Source organism: Ochotona curzoniae, unplaced genomic scaffold (genome assembly GCF_017591425.1).
Source record: "Ochotona curzoniae isolate NIBS_2020 unplaced genomic scaffold, NIBS_Ocur_1.0 contig_883, whole genome shotgun sequence".
In the NCBI taxonomy this organism is placed as follows: Eukaryota; Metazoa; Chordata; class Mammalia; order Lagomorpha; family Ochotonidae; genus Ochotona; species Ochotona curzoniae.
The window spans coordinates 21,656,865-21,679,641 of record NW_024466599.1 but is presented as its reverse complement, the minus strand read 5'-3'; the positions used below and the strand labels follow the sequence as shown (position 1 = coordinate 21,679,641).

The following is a 22,777-nucleotide window of genomic DNA, read 5'->3' as shown; positions in this document are numbered from 1 at the left end:
TATTGTGTAATAGGTAAGAGGTATATGTGGCATCAGCTCATTACCCCTAGTCTGGAGATGGAAAACTGCGTTACTGCCAAGTTGATACCAGATGTAAATGACAGAGGTGGGATCTATTATGCCTGATACGCTGTATTGTTTCCTGGGAACTTACTTGTATATAGGAATCTGCTTTGAAGAATAGTTTAGAAGAAAAGCTGCTATCAATGAATATACAAATTAATGAGTCACAAACTCTGTGATATAATCAGGTGTGTGACTTTACCATTAGTCTGATTCCTCTTCACCTAAATACCTCATGTAATTATTGAAGTGATTGAACGAGATTGTCTGTTTCAAGTACTTAGCCTCTGGCACATGGTAAGCACCCAAGAAATGTGAGTTCCTGCTGCTGACATTGTTTTAGCCTGGGTTCTCTCTAAAGCAAAGCTTGGGACAGAGCATAAGTGCTAATACACTTATTAGGGAGGATATAGTACCAAAGCAGTGAGAGGAAAGGTCAGAGAATCACTCCAGAGAACCACTCTTCCAGGTGGGAAAGTCAGGGCACCGCTGGACTAGCACTACAGGACAGAAACATTGTGTCTTGAAATTGTCTATCAGAAAGAGATTGGAGAAGAAATCTAACTACTGGCTTCTAGCTTCTCTTCTCTTCTTGTTCCAAGTTTGCCTCCATGGGGAGTCAGACCTCCTACCTTTTTCTGGCTGTGTCATCTGACCCCCTTGGCAGTCAACAGATCTTAATCCTTAAGGTTGGGCACTCCCCCAAGTCCACATGTGACCACTTCCTTGACTGACGAAACTAAGAACCTTAGAGACAGGTGAGGCTAAGAAAACCTGACTCAGCACCTAGATAGGATCAATAAAGAACAAAATATCATCATTAATATTACCTTGACACCGTGCAAGGCACCTCTATTTCCCAAGGTTACCTATTTTCCCCCTGGGAAAGCCAGGAAGAGGTCCACTGGGAAATTAGTCCATCCTACCTCTGCTCGATTGGAAGAAGTCAGGTTCTTGGCACTTAACACTCTCTGGAGGACACCCCTACTGCATGGGAATAAAACCTAAGACCCCCAAAAGACTAGAGCAGGATCAAGTGTAATTTGCAAATTTCTCACCACCTTCATGACTCTATTTCTTGAGCTAGTGTTTTCTAACGCAGGCTGCCTAGAACACAAATTCCGGGAAATGTTGCTGGTATAAAGTGTCTGTGATCAAATATTTGGACAAATGTTGCCTCCTACTTTTCCTTCCTGGGATAGTCATGATTCAGATCTGTACATAAAGGCCACAAGAAGAGATCAAAACAAAAGACCCAGTGGCCTGAGTGTAGCAGTACTTCCCAGACTAACCACTGCTTCGAAACAGGTTTGGGCTCCTGGTGGTTCTGGGATCAGCCTCTCTTCTGTCTTGATCCCTGAGTTCTCAGGGGACAAATATGGCACAAACTTTTCTGGAAAAAAAGGTGTATCCTAGGACATAATGGGAGGCTCCAGGGTGCATGTTGAGCTTACTAATCTGCCAAGTAAATACCCAAACTGCCCAGACAAGCCTTGCTTCCTGGTCTAAACAACGAAAACAGTTGAATAGGGCTATTGCTATGGGGGCTTTCCAGCCTCTTGTGATCTGTGATGACCTTGTTGAAAGGCAGCTGAAGGTTAGCTCATTAAGCTCCTACAAAGCCTGGGCACAATTGATTTAGCTAGCAAACAGGTGTGGGGATGTGGAGTGGAAGTTTGCCCCTTGCCATCTTCTTTGATAGAGTTGTGTCTGCGAGATGACATTGGGCTGCATCCAAGTTGTTAGACTGAAAGGGGGCCAGACCTCTGGGGTTAATATGGAGACCCACTGAATAAGCCCTGAGGGACCTGAGAAACAGAATGGCCAGGACCTTTGAGGGAACAGTCCCTCAGGCAGTGCTGTGCCCTTGGGTGGTCCTGGGTCAACTCAGCTCCTAAGCCCATGGTTCAGGACCTAACAGGGTCCTGACCCAGTCACACCTGTAGACCAGAGATGCACAGGGATGGTGTCTCCATGGTTAATGATCACATATCTGCCTCCAAGAGATGCCACATCTGGGTCCAACTGGCTCCCAAGGGCCTGAGGGAGCAGGGGTGATAGGCTCCTAAGTCATGTGACTGTGGGCCCCTGTTCTTTAAGCCACCCTCTCTGTCTCCTCCGTAGTGTAATCCTTAACCAGAAGCTGCTGCCAACCTCCTGAACTTCATCATTAAGCTTCATCTCCCAGAGCTCTAGCTTCCTATTGAGAACTGAAGTCAGGAAGTTTTCAGATGGCATTGCCTGGGGGAGAATTCAGGCCAGAGGCTTTCTGAATGATTTGATTGTTATGGCTGGCAGACAGGCCACCCTGCTTACCGCTCTTTAACCTAGGGGCTCTCTCCCTCTGACTTTCCCTGGAACTCTGCCTACTCCCTCAGTCAAGACTCAGGGCTTGCCCGTGACTCCCTGCCCACCTCACCTGTCCTGGAATGCAGCCCACATAGGGGGAAGGTCAGAGCATTCCTGGGGCTGCAGCTGCAGCTCTGTTGATCCTGCTTCTCTCTGCTCCACTCACTTTCGGATTCTCACCCTGGTATTCACATTGACACAGTCACACAGATGTGTGCTCCAAACTCATTCTCTTCGGTGCTGCTTTTTCATATAGGTTATAAAGAAAACTCTTACTTTTTGGCTTCCATTTGAGATGGAGAGAATCCTCAATGTCTGGTGGACCAGACTAAAGCAGTGAGCCAGGAATTCAGTCCAGGTCTCCCATGTGGATGGTAGGGACCCAACGTCTTGGGGGTGCACTTTGCAGGAAGCTGCAGTCTGGAGCACACCCAGAACTTGAGCCCAGGCACCCCAATATGGGATGCATAAGATACAGGCATCCCAACAGGCAGCTTAAATCCCAGGTCAAGTACCTGCCTCCAACTCTTATTTTTGAAAGGTTTCTGCTTCCTAGTCTTCCTATTTCTGCCCCCAGATGTATGATCCTACACTTCAGCTAGAACCTTTCAGAAAAATTCAGTGCAAGGAAGTTGATTTGGAATGCACTGTTACATGTCCCCAGGCTTTTGGTTAGGAGAGGGAATGGCTTCTTTAACTAGGCTGCTGGCATTACTGGGTCCATCTCCCCACCTCTGGCACATCAGGGTTGGATCCATTGCCTCGGTGACCTGCACCAGCCTGTGATGCCCACGGCAGCCAGGCACAGAGCAGAATGCCAAGGTAACTGGCCCAAGAGGTCCAAGTGCTCTCCCCTGTGCTGCGGCCAGAGGCAGTGATGTGGGGTGAGAGTGTTCTGAGGGCTGCATCTAAAAGTTACAGCAATTGCATCTCTGTCTCCCAGCTGTGTACTGGGCAGTCATGTTGTGTAGCAAGCAAGCACAGCAGTGTGGCCCCATGGGGTGCTGGAAGTGCATGAGAAGGGGTCTCCTTGGCAGATCTTGTCCACCTCTGCCTCTTGGCTTCTCCCTCACTCTCTTCCTCAGTCTCCATTTCCACCATGGCTGCTCCTGTCTTCTTGTGTCTCTCAGCCCTTCCTGATTGAGCCTCTCCCTCCCACTCTGCCTTTCTCCCATCCATTTTCTGATTTCCTTTGTCTCATGTGATTTGAAACCCAAGACAATAGGCCAAGTGTAAATCTTTTATGAATAAATGGATTATCTAAACGAGCCCTCAGCTTCTAAAGAACTTAAAAAAAAAAGCCTGTTCTCTCTTGCTCAGGCCTTTGGGAAGAGGTCAACTTGGAACCTGTGTCCTGAATGGGGTCTGTTTGTCTAACTAAGGGACCTGTGTGTCCCAGAATCTTTAACTTGCTACATGGTGGAGCCCAACTCCTCAACTGAACCTGCTAAATGGACAGCATACCCCTTCATGTCCAGAAACCCAAGGCCACATCAACTGTTACAATATTTCTGAGACATGTGTAATTGCAGAATCCAGACGTTGTTTTACTGTATCTGTAGGCCACAATAGGCAGACTACTTGAAAGCCACAGAACCTGCAGTGTGGTCTGCCACATGCATAGACTATGGGGGACAGAATACTAGAGACCCATAATGCCCAGAAACAGTGCTGTACTGGCTGTGTCCATGGATTTTGGTGGGCAGTCCACGTGAGATCTCTGGGATCCAGGAAGAGCACTGTGCCGTGTCCACAGACTATAGCAGAACGTCTACTGGGGATCTTTTCAGGTCTTTGGCCTAACTGAGCAACACATTTTAAAGACTTGGAGAGGGTTAGGGAGAATCACCCTAAATGTCACTAAGAGGAATAAAACACTTAGTAGGTTCCTGTTTCATTGTCTGCCCAACAGTATCATCTGTCCCATTGTCTCAGTTCTAGAAACACGGTAGGTTACAGTTGAGAGGACACTGAGGAGAAGTCAGTCCAGCCTCTTATCATCCCAGATGGGGAGACTGAGGCTAGAGGAGGGAGCGACTTTAGAGTAATAGCACAGCTCTCTCATGCCAGGCAAGTGTTTGCTGTCACCCACAGGGCTTCCAGGAAGGTACACAGTGGCCTAAGTGTTCCCTGAAGCTGTGGATCCTCTGAGCGAGGAGTGGAGGAGGCGGTGTTCTGACTGTAGAAACCCCATAAGTAGCATCTGCCTTTTGCGCATCTCCTGCCAAGCTGCCACTCCCTGAGCAGACAGTCTCCAGCTGAACCCAACCACAGGCAGGTGATGGAGGATTCTAATCTGAGCACTTGCCTCCTTGGCACCTGCCCTAAGCCTAGGGAGCGTCACAGCTTTGTGCATTGGAGGCCACATGGAGGCTTCATTCTCCTCTCCCGCTACATATCTCAAAGGATGAGGAGCACCTGCTGAGCCCCAGTGAAGCAGGGACGAAGATGTCTCTTGGCGGGGGCAGTGGTATACTCCGCTTGTTGGCCACATCACTAGCCTTGAGTCTACTCCAAGCACGGCCCCAACTTGTGTTCATTCTGCAGCCTTCTGCAAACTGAGCTGTGTGTAGTTTTGCGCTAAGGCTGCTTTTCTCAGGGGCCATGAGCCCCATTTGTAGGGTCTCAGGACACAAAGGCATGGGGATGTGCTGAAGTGATTCTGAAGAGTAGATGGAGTTAAGTTTCACCTGTGAAATGTGACACGGGTTTTTAAAAAAGATTTATTTTGTTTTTATTGGAAAGGCAGATATACAGAGAGGAAGATTTTCCATCTGTTGATTCATTCCCCAAGCTGTCAGAGCTGTACCAATGCAAAGCTAGGAGCTTAGAGCCTCTTCTGGATCTCCCACACGGGTGCAGGGTCCCAAAGCTTTGGGCCATCCTCAACTGCTTTCCCAGGCCACAATCAGGGAGCTGGATGGGAAGTGGGGCTGCTGGGATTAGAGCTGGCACCCATATGGGATCCCAGCACTTGTGAGGCAATGACTTTAGCCACTAGGCTACCGCACAGGGACCACTTATGTTTATTCTTAAACTGTCCTTAGAAATTAGGCCTGTGGGGGCTGGTGTAGTGGCATAGTGGATAGAGCTCCCACCTGCAGCTTCAGTATCCCATATGGGTGCCGCTTTGAGTCCCGGATGCTCCACTTTCAGCTCAGTTCCTTGTTCATGGCCCTGGAAAACAGAAGAATATAGTTCAAGTGTTCAGGCCCTTATTGCCCATGGGAGAGATCCTGAAAAACGCTCCTGGCTTTTTCTTTGCCTAGCCCCAGGCGTTGTGGCCACTGGGGAGTGAATCAGTGGATCAAAGATCTTCCTCTCTCTTTCTCCTCTACCTTTGTAGCTCTTTCTTTCTCCCCTCTCTTTGTAACTGTTTCAAATAAATAAACAGGTCTTTTGCAAAACAGACCTATCTTCTCCCAACTTGTGATCAGTTTGTCCGCAGACAAAATGCTCTTTGTCCCTTGCCTCGGTCCCTTCCTCTCCCCCGCATCCATTTCTCCTTCTTTGTCTTTCCTGCCTTTTCTTCCCCAAAAGCCCTGAGGTCTACTGAGGTGAAAGTGGTTTGCTCAAATTTCTTCCCACAAAAGAGCAGTTAATCGCCTTGTTTTCTCCACTCGAGCAGACAAACGGTTCCCCACATGTTAACCAGTGTAATTAAACATGTATGCGCACAAGTGTGCAGACCCCTCCCCCACACTCCTTGTCAGCACAGTGGGTGCCAGCCCTAGATCTTCAAGCTCTGTTAGTTCCCATTTAGCTGTGGAATTAGTCATAGGTTTTGCTAGAACACTGTTGTGGGAAATGGATCGCCCCTCATGCAGGGTGCGGGAACCATTTCAAGTGAGTATTTGTTAAGGGGAAACCGTCCCTTGTCGCGTTTTGCTACATTACATTGGATTTATGTCCATTGTTCTGAAAAACATCAGCCGGGAGAGGGTTGTGTGCGTCATGCCTGGGCAGGGAACAATTGAACACTGCTTCCTGTCTCTTAGCTGATTGAAAGCAAAATGCAAATGGAATTACCCATTGGCCAGGGTTGGGCTGGGTGCATCCTACAAGCAGGGCAGGCAGGACAGCCCCTGTACCTATCTGTGTGAGGCCCCAGGGTCACATCACAGACAGGAAATGAAATGTGAGGCTAAAGAAAAGCAGCGTGCGGCAGGAGTGCGGCGAGTCAAAGCTGCCCAGGTCAGCCCAACTGGAAGACTGTCTTGTGCCACTTTTGACAGTCAGCCTCTTCTACATGACCATTTCCACTGAAAGATGCTCTTATTCCTGGTAGTTCATGCCATCAGCAGCTTCGTCATCTACATTGTCCAATGAGGTAGCCATTGGCTGCATTAGATATCGTCATTAATCAAAATGGAATAAAAATTAAAATTAAAGTCCTTAGTCACAAGGAGTATGTCAAGAATCAGTAGTCACCTGTGGCCAGAGACTACTGATTATGACAGTGTAGGTATAGGAGGACATTCCTACACTCACAGAAAGTTCTTTCACAAAATCCTTAACTAAAATTACACCCACCCTTCAATCTCCCCCCATGCCCCGGCCCCCCAGACCACATTAGGACTATTTCTACCCTTGAACCACATAGATCACTTCCTTTGCTTTCAGGTCCTTTTCACTGAGCATGAGACTGGGTTCAGAAACTCACTGACCAAGAAGACAGGGCAGGATAGGGCTGGCAGGAGCAGAGAGTCCATGCTCCTGGCCCAGCTGTAGGCCATGAAAGAGTATAGCTCAGTACCCAAGGAGGCTGAGCACTCAGTACACACTGGGCCTGGAGGCCAAGGAAGGGCTTCAGCATGTGGCAAGAACACAATTCTGGGAAACTTGGGGAGACCTGAGTTTAGAAATGGAGGGCATGTTGAACCTGCGCTTGGGGTGCTTGCCACCTGCTACAATACCAGTCACAGGGCTCAAGTGTGGGCCAGAACTGGAGGAGTTTCTACTGGGGTGATGGGAAACAGCTTTTCCAAACTTGACAGAGTATTCTTTCCAAATGCCCACCCTGTGCTGTGAGGCTGGGTTGATTCTTTCCACTATCACTCACTTTCTGTGTCAGGAAAGGAGGCTCCTGGGTGTTTATTACATCTTCCCCGACCTCTTTCAGTTAGCAAGTGACAACTGAATTCAAGCCAAAGTTTCTGGCTGGGGCCCCATCCTCTTGATTGCCATCCCACACTGCCTCTTTTGTTGTTGTTGTTTCTCTCTTTTCGTACAGGTACAGGGTAGAGTCTGGTTTTCTTCACAGTAATGTAACCGTAGGAATTAGAGACAGAAAGCATTGGGGACCCAGGTTTGGAGACATACCTGGTTAAATCCCAGCCATTTCTGGCCAGGATTATTCTGGAAGAAAAGCAGGGGTGGAGTTTGAAGGTTACTGTCAGCCCTTCCACCTACTGCCTGGTAAACATCTCTATAGTGCCAATTCTGTTTTCCTGAAAGGAAGTCCTGGCCTACTTAGCTGGACAGCTCCCAACCTGTACACCACATTTGGCCAGTTATAGAAAGTCGCCACCTCTTCCAGACAGATGTGAATACCTACCAAGAGACGCTGCTCATAGCAACATGCTTGCCTCGGTGGCCAGATACTTCAGTTCCCTTCTTAGGTCACCACTGAGTGTCCATGTGCCTCGTAGAGTGAGGCCCCCAGAACTAAGCACAGAAGACCCTCCGCTGTGATTCAAGAACAGCTGAATGTGGGACTGGACCTAACCATCTACAGCAATGTCTTACTGATATTAAAACTGCTTGGATCATATCGGATCTTTCTTTGCCTTCTTTTCAATAGGAAGTGAAGCAAGGCATCTGGAATATTTTTGAAATGTCATTTAGCCAAGGCGGACCCCACTCACTACAGACTTGCATGGTTAGCATTCAAATGTAAAGACAGGATTGCAGTTTCCTTAGTGAAATTCTGGCTTCTTGGCTTTAGAATCTTAATTTTGCTGTCTGTTGGCTAGTGGGTCTTCCTTTATTCCGGTTATTCAGAATGATGAAAGTAATGAAAAGGGTCTTCATTTCTGCTTCATCATCTTTCAAAATTAAGATAAAGTGTTAAATAGGATGGGGCAAGGAATGGAACTAGGGGACTGTTCGAGCATAATGATTCTAGGACACTCTAGAATCATTAATCAATAGTCTCCAAGTAAAATAGAAAGTCATATTCACTGTACTAGCATGAATTATGCTATAGTACACTGTTGCACTACTCATTATACAACTCATTCACTCAATTTTTTTTCACTGCCTTACAGGTTGGGGATATGGGAGCTAAAATTTAAAAAACAAACACACAAAAAAGAAGTGTCTGTGTATTGTATGGCTACACACATCTTTTCACAAAGCTTTATTTTTAAAAAGTTTTGAAAAGCAAATGTTTTATGTATTTTTGTCTTTTTCCAAAGTAGGGACTATATTTAGGGATGGAAGTGAGGAAGAAAAGTGAAGACAAAATTAAATACATAGCTTTCATGAGCTTATTAATTATTTTTAGAAATAACAGCATTATTTCTAGAAAACACTTGAACTGTCTGTTTGGAAATATCTTACAGAATTTGGCTATGAATACCATGGTTCTTAAAAACATTGTTTTAGAACTGTAAAGAATTTTAGGTTAGTGTTTTAGAAAAAAAAGTCTGTGAATCACAAGCAAGTATTTTATTTAAAAACAGAACCTCTCATAAAGTTTCTTCCATTAGATTCCTATAAGTAAATATATAAACATGTGCACATTTAGCCCAGCAGTTAAGATGCTTGCAGGTGTACCTGGGTTTAATACGGTCTCCAGCTTCCTGCTAATGCAAACCCTGGGAAATAGTGGGAATAGCCAAGTCAGTGCATTCCTGGCTGCATTCTGGGAAACCTGGGCTGTGGTCCTGGCTTCCACTTTTGGCCAAAGTAGTCATCCATGGTTGACATTTCACTGGACTAGTGAGCCAGCAGATTGGAATACTCACACTCACAAACAAATATCTAATAAAATTTAAAATGAACATTTGGCTCAGGTTATGCAAGTTAAACTTACGAGTTCGGTATCTGCAATATATTTATGTCCATGTGAATTGGAGCATATCTGTTCATCAATAGACGCAGTAAAAATAAAGGAGATAAACTGGTGTGGGAGAAGCTATTGATAAAACAACCAACACAAAGGCAAGAGTCTAGAGTAGGGGAAGAATTCTTACAAAATCAATAAATAAAAGACAACGCAGTGGACAAATGGGCATACGATGTACGTGCTCATTTCTCCAGAGACGGAACAGTGAACGAGGGAGAAAGATGTTGAAAGATACTCAATCTCCACAGTAATCAGGGAAACAAATTAAGACCACAAGGAGTTGCCCTTTCTGCTCTTTAGATGGATACAAATAAGGCACTTGCCAATACCAACAGTGAGTGAGAATATACTGTAATGGGAGTTCTTACATCTCTGCTGAAACTGTAAACTGGCACAGCCTGTAAAATTATATTTGGCAGGTGGGAGGCAAGGTATGTATGTACTGTACATCTGGAAATTCTACTTCTGGAAATATGACCTAAAGTACATCTGTTTATCAGCAGGTGTGCCCTAGAACATTAACAGCATTTTCCCCTAGTAAAACAGAGGAGAATGTATTAAACACCAGAGGACAGGAGATGACTAATTGCACAGAAGAGGAAGGGAGTGAAATCTAGCTACTTATTAACTCCTACCTGGGCTTAAAGAAAACTAAACTTCCTGACCACTAAGTTGTGTATTTAAGTTTTCAACAACTTTAATTGTAATTGACATGCAATAACTAGACATAGTTAAAGTGTAAACTTTGATGAGTATTGACATCTACATGGAACACACACACACATACACATACATATATATACATGTGAAACATCCTCAAACTCCAACAGTAAGTATTTCTATGCAAATAGTAAGTATTCACCCCAAGTTTTCTGATAACTTGTTCATTCTTCCTCCCTCCATTTCCATTTGTAAAAAACTACTGAATTTTTGTCATGGTGTGTTGGAAGTTTACACTTCTAGGATTTTGTATAATGGGACCTTGTGATGAATGCCACATGTTGGTTGGATTCTCTCAGTTTATTTTTTGAGATATATTCGTGTTGCCTGCATAAATAATGCATTGCTTTTTTTGCTGAGTAGGACTTTATTTTATGGTTATGTTATGCCACATTTTTGTGCATCCACCCATTTTTAGATAGTCTTTGGATTGTTTGCAATTTTCACTATTAATCATGAGCCTGCTTTGAATTTTTGCCTGCAAATCTTTGCAGGAACTTAATGCTTTGATTTCTCTTGCTGAATTCACAGAATGGGAATGGCTGGAATATGGGCAATGTGTGTTTAAGCTTTAGCAAGTGTTTAAGAAACTTTTTCAGAAAAAGTTTAGGAAAACTTATTGTCACACCATTGTCTGATGTGTTTGAACCATTTTATGTATCTATCATATTAGGAAAGTTCTGATTATTTTATTTTCTCACAAATGTTGAGTATAGTCAATCTCTTCAACTTTAGGTTCTCTGATACTTTGTAGTGATTTTTTTCCTTTTATTTTTAATGTTACTTCTTTTATTATTATCATTTTATGACACAGTTCCAAAGGTCCTGGGATTTCCCTTACTCCCTCCCCAATTGCTTTTATTGTAGATTTATATCATGTATTGAAGCCCAATTCATTGATTCTTCTAATATTTTTATTTTGAAATTTTTTGTCTAGTTTAGGTCCTTTGCAATTAGATATTAATTATGCTATCAACTTGTTGATTACTAATGAAAAATACACTAGAGTTTTAGTTAGTATTGTGTTGCTGAAATTCTCTGGGTAAACACCTTTTGAGAGAATTACTATCTTGCCAATATTGAGCCTTTCAGTCTAGGAACCTGATGCTTCTCTGTTTATCTAGATGTTCTTCAGTTTCTTTAAGCAGTGTTTCACAGTTCTGTTACTTATGCTCCCAAGTTTTTTTCTAGGTGCTACTATTTTCCTGTTGGTTTCCTACTGTTTATTGCTATTACATAAAGTACAATCTTTTTATGTTAAGCTTGTATCTATGTTTAAACTTTATTAAGTTTAATTATTATTTGTGGTAGCTATTTTGTAGACTTTCTACCATCAAATGTTGAAATAGGAGCCACTTCTTTCTGATCTTTTTGCCTTGCATTTCTATTGCATGAACCTTTAATTCAGTGGTTAATGTAGAGACAATGAGAACAACTGCCTTCATTCTAATCACCAAAAGAACAAAATCCACTTTTCCATCATTAAGCATGTCAGTAGCCATAGATTTTTTTTTTACAGGTTTCCTTCATCTGCTGACAGGCATTACCTACTCTTTCCAGCTTGCTCTGAAGTGGTTTCATCAAAAATCCTAAATATATGTCTTCGTAGCCTTTGTAAGCCAGTCTTCCAATTCTGAAACAAGCAACTTTGCCATGATACGTCTATTGTTTGTTACATTGTTAGATTTGATTTAATGACATTTTGTCAAGGTATCTTTGCATCCCTATTCATTGGAGGATATCGGACTCTCTCTCTCTCTCTCTCTCTCTCTCTCTCTCTCTGGCAATAGGTGAATTTCTTTATGAGGTTTTGCTGTTACTATAATGCTGAACTGATAAAACAGTTTCAGCAGTGACTATTTCTCTATTTTCTGAAGAAGGTCCTATGAGATAAGTTATTTTGTGCTTGAGAGCATAATGCATTTAGTAGTGAAACCAGATAACCCTAGGGGATTCCTTTTGTAAAAACCTTTGATTAGTAAAATCACTTTCTTTGCTAGGTATAGGATGATTCAGATTTTCTGTTTATTATATCAACTTTGGTAAGCTATATTTATGTAACTCTTGTGCCACTGACACTGAGGCAGGCGAAGAGGAGGGGTCATGGCCATCAGCAGCGCTTCCTCTCGGCCACTGAGGCTTGAGTTATGAGCACACTTTCTCTCCATGAGCTGGCCTCCCTGAGTCTAGCCTGTCCTTGGGTATGAACACATCCTTATTTTGGAAGGTGCTAGGCCTCTGCATGTCCCTTTCCACCCAAAATAATCATGTGCATCATATGGATGACCAGTATTTACAGAGTAACAGGTAAAACACTGTCTGTTTACGGGCTACCCTGCTAGGCATCCTCCAAGTGTGGTTTCCTATGCTTCTTACAATAACTCTGTAACATGCAGAAATCATCAGCAACTCCACAAGTGAGGCAGGCACATCTTAGCATGAGGATTCCTGAAGGCTGGCCAGGTTCCTTCCCGACAGTGAACAGTGGGACCCTCCAGGACTGTGAGCTGGCTCCCACTTGCAAGGCCAGCTTTGTATTGCTGCCAATGGAGACAGGAAGCAGAAGCCTTTAGACTTTCATTTTCTATTTACAATTAAAGGCTGCTGCTTAGAATCCCATGTTGTGTCATTAAGGGTAAGTACTGTTTGATTTTCATGAACTAAAATTAGCTCACAGCAGGAGTTGTTCATACATGCTAATATGTTCCAGAGGTGGGCTATACTGACTCCACTGTTCTTGGACCCACACGATGGAGCTGGTAAACTTACAGTTTCTCAACTGTTTGTTACCAGATGTTACTGCATTTTTCTTGAGCTATTTCTATCACTTGCTCCTGAATGATATCTGGTTGTTTTTTCAGCCTTGTCACTATTTATTTAATTTGTTATGGGTCTAACTCTATTGTGAATGGTGAAGGACATCAAATATGTGGGGTTGCTATTTTCCAAGAACTACATTGAAGTAATGTTTATGTCATCGTAAGGAAAAAAAACAAATTAAGTTGTCTATATTTAGCCACTTTTTATTTAGGTTAAACTATATAAAACTGACTATATTCAACCAAAATTGCCCTAAAAAATGGCAATTTTGTATATTTCCATCTATGAGTTCCAATATAAATTATTCATTTCTCTTTTACTGGACAGTGGTATACACAATTCCCTCCAAATGACATTTCATCAGAGATATTCTAAGAATTTTTGAAATCTAAATAATTTGCCCATACTATAATTTAACCTGAGAAAATTGCTAAGTTACTGTGAGTTTGCTTACATTTTTCTAGGATCCAAAATCTCCACTGTAAGCTGATATTGTTTTCTTATGAATGATTTGCTTGGGCTCATCTCACGTCTCGTATCTCACGTCTCACATTCTTGATTATCTGACTCCTTTTCTGCTGTGATGTGAGAAAGGTGACACACGCAGCTCATGGGGTTTTCTGTGCCACCTAAACAGACTCTGGCAAAGGAGCTTGAAAGGCACCACCTTAAGGCCGAGGAGGTTTTTCAAGCCCCACAATTGGTAAGCATGGATTGTGCTTTGAGACCCCGGCCAGCTCACAGGTGCAGGATGCGGTATGTATTTTGGCTGACAGCTTTGGTGACTTCCCTGTAGTGACCTGAATGAAAAATCTCAGGCTTCCTAGACCTCTCATTAGGGAAATTAGACCATGAGCATTTATTCAGTGCCTACTGTATGGCAACCACTCTGCTTGTTCTGTGAGGTCAAATCTATGTTGGGTTATAACCAACTCTAGAAGGGTGGGATAATCAGTCTCTATAAATGGAGGCATAGCCCTGTAGGCTTGAGCTCAGTATCAGAACCCTTGATGAACATGGAAGGCGGACTTCAAAGCCATGTGACTGCTTTCCTCACTGTTCTTTCTTCTTTTTCTCCCTACTACTCCCATATCCAGTTCTTTGGACCTTTTGATTCTGTCTGTAAGGAAGCGCCGAAATCTCTTTCCTTTCCATGTCATTCACTGCTGATTCTCTGCCATCATCTCTCCCATGGCCAAGGGCAGTGGCTTCCTAGCAGGCTCACTTCCATCTGTACTCTTCCTCTCTCCTTGGCTCCCAGTTTGCTCCCCACATCTGCACACAGATCTCATCTGACCTTGTCTCTGCAGTGGCCCAGCTGGCTTGCAGGATGTAAATCCCTTTAGAATCTGGCTTTCCAACTCACCTTTCTGGCTGTCTCTTCTGAAGCTCCCAATCCTTGGCTCCCCATTTCGTGTCCGACATACAGCCACCAGACATTTTAGTCACTCCACTTTCTCTCCAGAATCTGTGACCTTTCCAGTCCAGTCAGCAGGTCTCTGTGCTCTGGCCATTCGAGTTGCCTGTAGGCACGTTGTAAAGAAACCCCCAGTTCTCTCCCTGGAAAATTCCTCTTCCTTCAAGGTGCAATTCAAAGGTCGCCGTGCATGAGAGAATCACTCAGACTGCCATGCAATTCAAAGCTCCTCCTCTGTATGTTCACAGGACTTTGTACACATTTTTACTTGAATGGTTTCTGTTAAATGCTTTCTGGTCGTTGCAACGCCTTTCGTCTTTCTAACCTTATAAGGAGCCGCCAGAGGATAAAGATCACGTTTTGTTTACATTTGGATTGCCAGTGTTCCAGAAGGTGCTTGGCACAGGGCTCAGTCAGTGTCCAGTTAACACACGAATGTCCCTGTAGCCTCCCAGGTACCTGGGAGCACATCACACAGGATAGCAGAGTAAAAGCTGCTCTGGGGTAAGGATGCTGAGTTCTGCCTCAGGCTTGTCCACTCACTGGCCTGGTCAGCAGGAACAGCATGGACCTGGGTCTTAGCCCTCCCACTTGTAAATGGACGTAGTACCCTGGCAGGGTTCATGGCCAAATAACTCAAAGGCTCACTCCTGAAAATATCCCTTCTCTCACCCAAAGGAAAGGATCTCCAAAGTCTAATAAAGGAGCGTCATGGCTCATAATTTCAAGCCGGTAGAGGAGTCGTCCATCATCAAGTTCAATGATCAGGACTTCAACTCCTTGCGGGATCAATGTTTACGCAAACACCAGCTATTCAAGGATGACACATTCCCTGCAACAGCGTCTTCCATAGGCCAGAAATTGCTCCAGGAAAAAAACCTGTACAGACTGGAGTGGAAGCGGCCACAGGTGAGTGAACCATGGTGCTTCTCAGCCCCTTGGAGCACCTGCCATGGTGCCCCCACCAATAGGAGGAGGGCCTGATGATGAAATCAGCCAGATTCCTCTGCTCTAGTGCTCTGTGCACTCAGGGGGCTGGGAAGACCCTGTAATAAAACCCAGACCTGGGGGCCCTGGAGTTCTAACCCATTTCTAATGAATTACATCTTTACATTTTGTGAACACATCACTAGGCTAAAATGCCTCAGTGTTCTCATTAGAGAAATGGGAAACCATGGGTATGAATGCTATATTAGTTGGTATATAGATGTAGTAATTGCTCTTCAGGGGTCTCTCCTTCTTTATTCTCTTCAGATGTCAACATCTTTGTCTTTTTCTACATCCCTGTTAGAGTTTTCTTCAAGGGAATATATCATGCTAGTCATTTTTACTTTAGGATGAATTTAAATACTTGCCTTGCTTCTCTTTTATATTCACATGCTTAATCTTGTGAAAACCTGATCACCTATAAAACAGTTTTCACACATCAGCTGTAAAATTAAGGCAATATAGCAGTGCAACATTCAAACCAGCTTCACTCCCACCACTCCAGCAAATGTCCACTAGCTCTGCCTTGCAGCATCAAAAGGCCTGGTGATTCTTCTAGAATGATCTTGATTTTAGGATGTAAAACTCTGTAGGAATTTTCTCAGCAGAGTCTTCATTATCATAATCTCCTCAAGGCTACTGTTGATGCAAAAGATCCAGCTAGGAACCACTGTGTGCGTTCTGATGCCCATCGCTGCTGTTTGTGTTTCTACAAATTGCTGATAGAACCGAGAACAAGGGAAAGCAGCATAGAAGCTGAATCTAATATCAGTTACCATAGCTCCACACTGACTAACTGCCAAGAACACCACTGAGCACATCCAAAACAGCCAGGTGAGGTTAACCCAAAAGAGAGCCTTCCAGTGACAGTTTTGAACTATCTGGGCTATGTCTGTCCAGTTCAGTTCTGCCCATGGGAAGGAAACCTGTAGAGGAAGGATCCCTTGCCCTATGTCCTGACAAATCTGTAGCTGTGGGGGAGGGAAGGATTTATGGAGATGAGTTAGACTCGGGTACTGCTTCAGGGAAGGTGTGTGGCTTTCAGCCTTCTAGTTCCTTCTCATGAACCATCAACAATAAATCTCCAACAAGGACGTCATTCTTCTGACATTCACCTCTCAAGGAGATGTGGGGCAGGAAACTGTTTAGAGAAATTCTGAAGGGTCATTTTCTGCTTTGTTATTTTCAGAAGCTGAGATTCTTTCAGAAAGTGTGCCCATTTTTTTTTTCTCCCAAGGTGTTGAGATGTAGTTGTGAGACTAAGAATAGTGTTGAAGAATTTATAACATTTCTGTTTGGAAAGCTGCTGCCTATCTAATTCTAGCATCATAACTTGTGATAGCTTTGGGGGACAAGAAGAAACTGAGGCAAACAGAAGCAAAATAATTCATGCAGAGTCATGCAAGGAACCCAAAACAGAGGCAGCCAATGCCCACATGTGTTTTTCCTATTACTCTCCTTGCCCAAAAGTTGAATTTTACTAGAAGCTCGTTTCTCAATGTATGTTGCAGTCTTCATCATATGTGATTTGAGTGCTTAAAAGGAAATCTGCTAGGATTTGGATGGGATGAATGAACAAATGAGTCTGAGTCTTTCATTTTAAATGTCATACTTCCTTATATCTAGTATCAAAACTGGCAACATTCACATTTTTGAGTCCTTTTGAGGGCTTTCCATGTGTTCTCTCTCCCTTTAGGCAATTAATTGAGATTCAGCCAGGTGATGAGGCATGCCAAGGAGGTGTGGTTATAGAGGGAAGGGTCCAGGATTGAAATCTGACTCCTAATTCCACTTGGTATATTCTTCCTTACATGAACTTGAGTGCCCAGTCTGGAACTCTGTTAGGATTTGGGTGAATGGAAAAATGAGTGAATGAACACTTCACTTATTGACTTAGTTGTGAGATGCAAATCTCCAGCTCAGGGGTGCAACAAAGAATCCTTGGATTGCCTCCTTTTCTAGGTAGGGTGGCAGAGGGATAAACCAGTTTTCTAAGCCTGTCAACACTTGGATGACCTTGACAGCCATAACTCACAACTGTGATCACAAACAACCCAAAACAGGAGCTGAGGCCAGCCTGATCCAGCCCCTATAGTGATGGCCAAATCTCATAGTGCTTCCTATATGGCAGATCTGCTTTTAGACACTCAGATTTGCTGAATCCTCATAATACCTTGGTGATGAGGTACTATTATTAACCTCATCTTGCACAGAAGAAGCAAAATTAGAGAAGAATCAAACCTGCCTGAAGTTACATCATTCTGCACAGTCCATCTCTCTGTATTCTGTCTTCCTGGTTTTTAGGTGAAAAAGAGTAAGTGTAAAAATGGTATCTGTACAACTTGTGATTATTTTAAGGTATAACTGGGTATTCTACAAAGAACATTGCCTAACACCTTGTTAGTATTTACTAAACATTAACTGTTGCTACTGTGATTAGGATAGTGTCCTAGAGTTACAGGCTCGGGGAGCTGAGGCTGGGCTGTCTCTGTGTGTGCTGATGCTCAGTCATCCTCAGGGTGGAGACTTGCTGAGTCACCCTCAGGGTGGAGACTGAGCCGTTTGCTGGGAGGTCTGCTTCAGTCAGGTTTAGACCCTTACTATGCTGAGTTCACTGCCCTGTAGTGCCCCGCCCTGTTGGCGACAAGAGACTTGCCCAAGCCAGAGCATTCCCGTCTTTCAGCCTTCATTACCTGTTTTCCTTATGGACCATTGCTCAGAAAGTCGGCTTCAGGATGATTTCCATCCCTCTCTGCATTCACTCTTTTTCGATGGTCTGTGGAAAGTGTGGAGCCTGAGGTGGGGAAGGCATAGGCAGCTTAGCACATGGGAGACAGAGGTGCTTGTTTTGTGCCCAGCATGATGCAAAGGATTCATGTGTTACCCCAAACACTTGATGTTGTCTATTGCTTTGAAGTTTGAGATACCCAGCACTTGTTATCACATTAGAACATCTTTCTATTCTTACTTAGCTATATTTTAATTTTACTTAATATTTAATTATTTGTTTGAAGGAATTATAAACAGAGAGATACAGAGAGAGCTTCCATCACTGGCTCACTCCCCAGATGACCATAATGACCACTGGCCCTGGCAAAGTCAGAAACTTCATCTAAGTTTCTCACTTGGGTGGCAGGGACCCAAATAATTGGGTCATCTTCCATTGCTTTTTGCAGGCTATTAACAGTGAGCTGATTGTAAGTGGAGCAGCTGAACCACTAACCAGTACCCCTACAGAATGCCAGCATCATAGGGAGCATAACTCTAGGCCCTAAAATTTTTGGTTTTTTATTTTAACTTTTATCATGTTGGACTATCAGCTATTTAAGCTGTTGCATGTTTATCAGATGCCTTCATAGCATCTTAGGGAAAAATATAAATTTCTTTCCTTGGCCTCATGTCAATATTGCTTTCTGTTGTTCAATGCCTGGATGTGAATTTGTCCTTCCTTTCTGCATTTCTAGAGTAAACTTTATTTTATAGTAGATTGGCTAAACTCTGTGAGGAGTGTGGGGGGGCGGGGTTGTGGCATGTGATGTGATTGGTGTGTGTGTGTGTGTGTGTGTGTGTTCTCAGGTTTGACTTCAAGGCTATTTTGGCTCCTTTAATGACAGCAGAATCTTGTTTAAAACACTATAATTGTAGGGATCAGCGTTACTGCACAGAGAGTTTGGCCAGTGCCTGTGATACTAGCATCCCACATGAGTGCTAGTTTGAGTTCTGCCTGCTCTGCATCCAATCTAGTTCCCTGCTAATATGTCTGGAAAAGCAGCAGAAGATGGCCCAAGTGTAAGCTGCTGCTACCCATGTGGGAGACCTGGGTGGAGTTCTTGGCTCCTGACTTTGACCTGGACCTGCTTTGGCTATTGTGCCCATTTGGAAAGTGAACCAGAAGATGGAAGATTTCTCCCCTCCTCTCCTGTTTTCTCTTCTTCTCTCCCTCTCTCTACATTTTTCTCTTTCCATTTCTCTGAAATTCTGTCTTTCAAATAAAACAAATCCAATCTTAAAAAAACAACTACTGAGACTACAAATGACACTGGAATTCCCTGATATCTGCAGGACAATTGCAGTGTTTTAGAAACTGGTGCAAGGTATTAGCAGATGTTCTTGATAACTTCAAAACACTTGGGACAGGAAATTCGTGTAGGTCTGGGGGCAGCTTGGGTTGGCCCCATCCCACATCAGTGCCAGAGTTCCAATCCTGACCTTGCTCCCCCGTCCAGCTTCTACATATGATGCACCTGGGAGGCGGCAGGTGATGGTTTGAGCAACTCAAAACACTGCCCTGGGTGGTCTTGAATCAGTTCCTGCCCCATGACTTCAGCCTGGCCAATCTGGGTTTTCAGAAGGTGAACCAGAGGAAAGGAATTATGTCTCTTTGGTTTTCACATGAAATAAATAATTTCAAATTAAGAAGCATAAAATGTTACCCCAAGATGATTGATATTTTCACTTGACTTAGTAAGTTGAGTCATTTTTTTTGTCAGAAAATCATCAATGTTTTTCAAGTAGCTTAGCATAAGATTTTATATCATGTTTTTATGTTTTAAAAAATATTTGTTTGTAAGTGATTTCCTAGATGCTGATTCACTCACTGAGTGCCCTCCAGGATGGGCTGGGCCAGGCTGAAGCCAGGAGCTGGGGGCTCCATCTGGATCTCTCACATGGGCAGTGAAACAGAATTATCCCTAAAACTGGTGAGAGGAATTTTTTTTGTGTGTGTTTTGTTTTAGTTTTAAAGGAATTGTTATATAACTCCCAAAACTGAGTCTGCCTGCCCAATACATAGCAAGCCAGTTATTGTGGTCCTGGATTGTAGAAAAATGTAGATGTTCATTGCAAGGTGGGGAACTTGGCAGCTCTCACTTAATTCCTGGGTCCTCTGAAGGGTTAGAGGTGAAGGTTCATACAGACTGAAGTTGGGGCTGAGAGCTGTGCCTTCAGCTCACACCCAGGTCTCGGATGGTCTGTGGTGCTTGTGGCCTGCCACTGATTGTTTGGCCAGCAACAACTTTGCTCTCTGAGGGGCTCTGCTGGTTGCAAAGAGGACTCCAGTCAGTCTGGAGACTGTCAAGGGGTGATTTTTGCTCAGGGCCTGGAATTTCTGGGGAAAAAAGAAGCCCCTCAAGGCTAGTTGTAGCATCCAGATGTCAATTAGAGGGAAGATCTGTGACCTCCCGTGGCCAGCAAGCTGGGAACTAGCAAGGCTAGCTACACTACTCCCTCCCTGAGGTGAGCCAGTTTTTAGTAAAACATTGATGTGTGCTCATAAAAAGCTGGGCAAGGAAACCTTAAGATAAGAGAGGGGACGGGAAGACCAAGGGAGACAGGACCTCTTGACGTCTAGCATCTGTCCCAGGAGCTGTCTCTCAGTGCAGGATGCTGACCACTCCAGCCATCGCCTGCTGCCTCTAGCATCTCCATCAGCAGGAAGCTGGAGTTGGGAGCAGAGCGGAGTGTCAAACCCAGGGATTCTGATGTAGGGAAGCAGATGTCTGAACCACTGAGTCTATCAAGTTTCTAAATGCCTAAAGTCTCATCTTTCCCTAGGATTTTTAAAATTAGAATTCTTTCATTTCTATAAGGTGAACACATTTTGTGTATTGTCTAATACAGATTGAGGAGCGTTGTGACACTTCCCACTCTACCCACCCTCTTCCCCCTTGATTTCTGTCTCATCTTAGCTCCAGATTTTATCTGGGTCTCCTGTATTTGCCGAAGGGTTGGGTCTAGGTAAACACCTCCCCATCCCAAGTAGAGCAATATGTTGACTTTATCAGTCTTGCCATTTTTCTGGTTTGGTTTATAATTCACTAGTTATGTTTTTATCACTTCCTTCCTCCTGTTTTGTGAAGCTTTCTTGCTCTTTTTCTTTTTCTTGCTTTTTATTTCTCATATTTAAGAGTTGACTGCCTAATTTGTGTTTTTATTCTATCATGTTTAATAATGAATGCATTAGAGGCTCCGGCTTTGCCTATGGGTGTAGCCTTTTTCATTTTGCAGGTATTAGAAGAGAATCAATATTTATTGAACGTGAACTCTGTCAGCTGCTGTGCTGAGCATTGCACTTCCTCCTTCCCGTGCACAGAGGAAGGCCTGGTTCTGCTCAGCTGCTGCTGGCAGCTGCAGGGGATAACCATGGCAGAAAGCACCTGGCCCTTGCTCTGGCTGCTCTAGCATGTGTTTCTGGTACATGTTGAGAAGGCAGGGGAAGCAGTCCCAGTTGAGGATGCCCTCAGCTGGGTGAGGTGTTTGTCCCGGAGTCTACACCTTCAACAGGGAACTGGTGGGAGGGCCTGGAGGGTGCTAGACAACACAAGACTATATACCTGGTAGCTGTTGAGCAAAGGAATCCGATTCCACTTTACAGTCCTGTTCTCCACGAACTGACTTGTCTGTGTGGAAAGAAATGATACAGGAACAAGCACCAAACTATGCAACTTGGGTCAAAGCAATCCAGGGAAGTTTTACTAAGGGGTGACTGAGAATGGTACTGTGGGGCTCCCAGTGGTAGACCAACCTAGAGGCTTGGCTGTTGCTGGGACACGAAGCTGAGCCATGACATAATGTGCTCTGGAAGTGCATGGGGATCCCCTGCAGAAATTCTTCCTTCTTCTCTAAGTTCCCCAAATTCTCCCAGACACTGCTGCTCTTGGAACTCCTCTAGTACCCTCCCTTCTGTAGCTGGCAGCTGCTTTGTGTGTTGGAGGTCAGTGGAAGCAGAGCACTCAGGGAGAAAAGGGTCTGGGGCCTTCCAGTCTCGGGCACTAGGGGAGTGGGCAAAGAACTGAGTAATGCATACTCTGTGTCCCATGTGGCATCAATCTGGACTTGAACCTGGAAGCCAGAATGCCTAAGCCTTGGTATGAAAAGCTCTGGAACTTTATTATTCTTTAGCAAATTCTCCTATAATAAATGTGTCCTAATCGTTTGTGTTCATTTATAACCTGTTAATTAAACACTGGTTTGTTGAGGCTAGAAAGACTTTGTACCTTATGAATCTTGAATCTTCATTTAATGTTACCCTGATGCAATTTGTCAAGCATTATCACCTTTGACTGTTGCCTTCTTGATAACAATAAAAGCTGGAGGACTAACGGAAGGCTCCAAACTCCAATTTTGGTAAGAACCTGCCTATTATAAGCAAAGGCAGAGTGAATGGTGGGTAAGGAAGCGCACTTGGACATAAGGAGTGAAAGATGTTGTAACATTTCTTCCTCTTTCCTAAGGATTTGCCAGCAGGCCGCCCTCACTTCATCCTGGAAGGTGTGAGCAGGTTTGACATCAATCAAGGAGGAGCAGGTAAGAACTTGACATCTTCCCTGAGATTACACCCAGGACATCAC

At 44.0% G+C, this 22,777-nt stretch overlaps 1 protein-coding gene across 1 annotated transcript in view; it reads left to right on the top strand.

Moving 5' to 3' along the window:
- The first annotated feature begins 15,152 nt into the window (after positions 1-15,152).
- The window catches only part of CAPN13 (calpain 13), a 45,718-nt gene continuing 38,093 nt past the window's right edge, over positions 15,153-22,777 (top strand). The window contains exons 1-2 of the mRNA XM_040993974.1: positions 15,153-15,350; positions 22,661-22,733. Coding sequence (XP_040849908.1) covers positions 15,153-15,350; positions 22,661-22,733 — 271 coding nt within the window. The remainder of the gene's footprint in view (positions 15,351-22,660; positions 22,734-22,777) is intronic.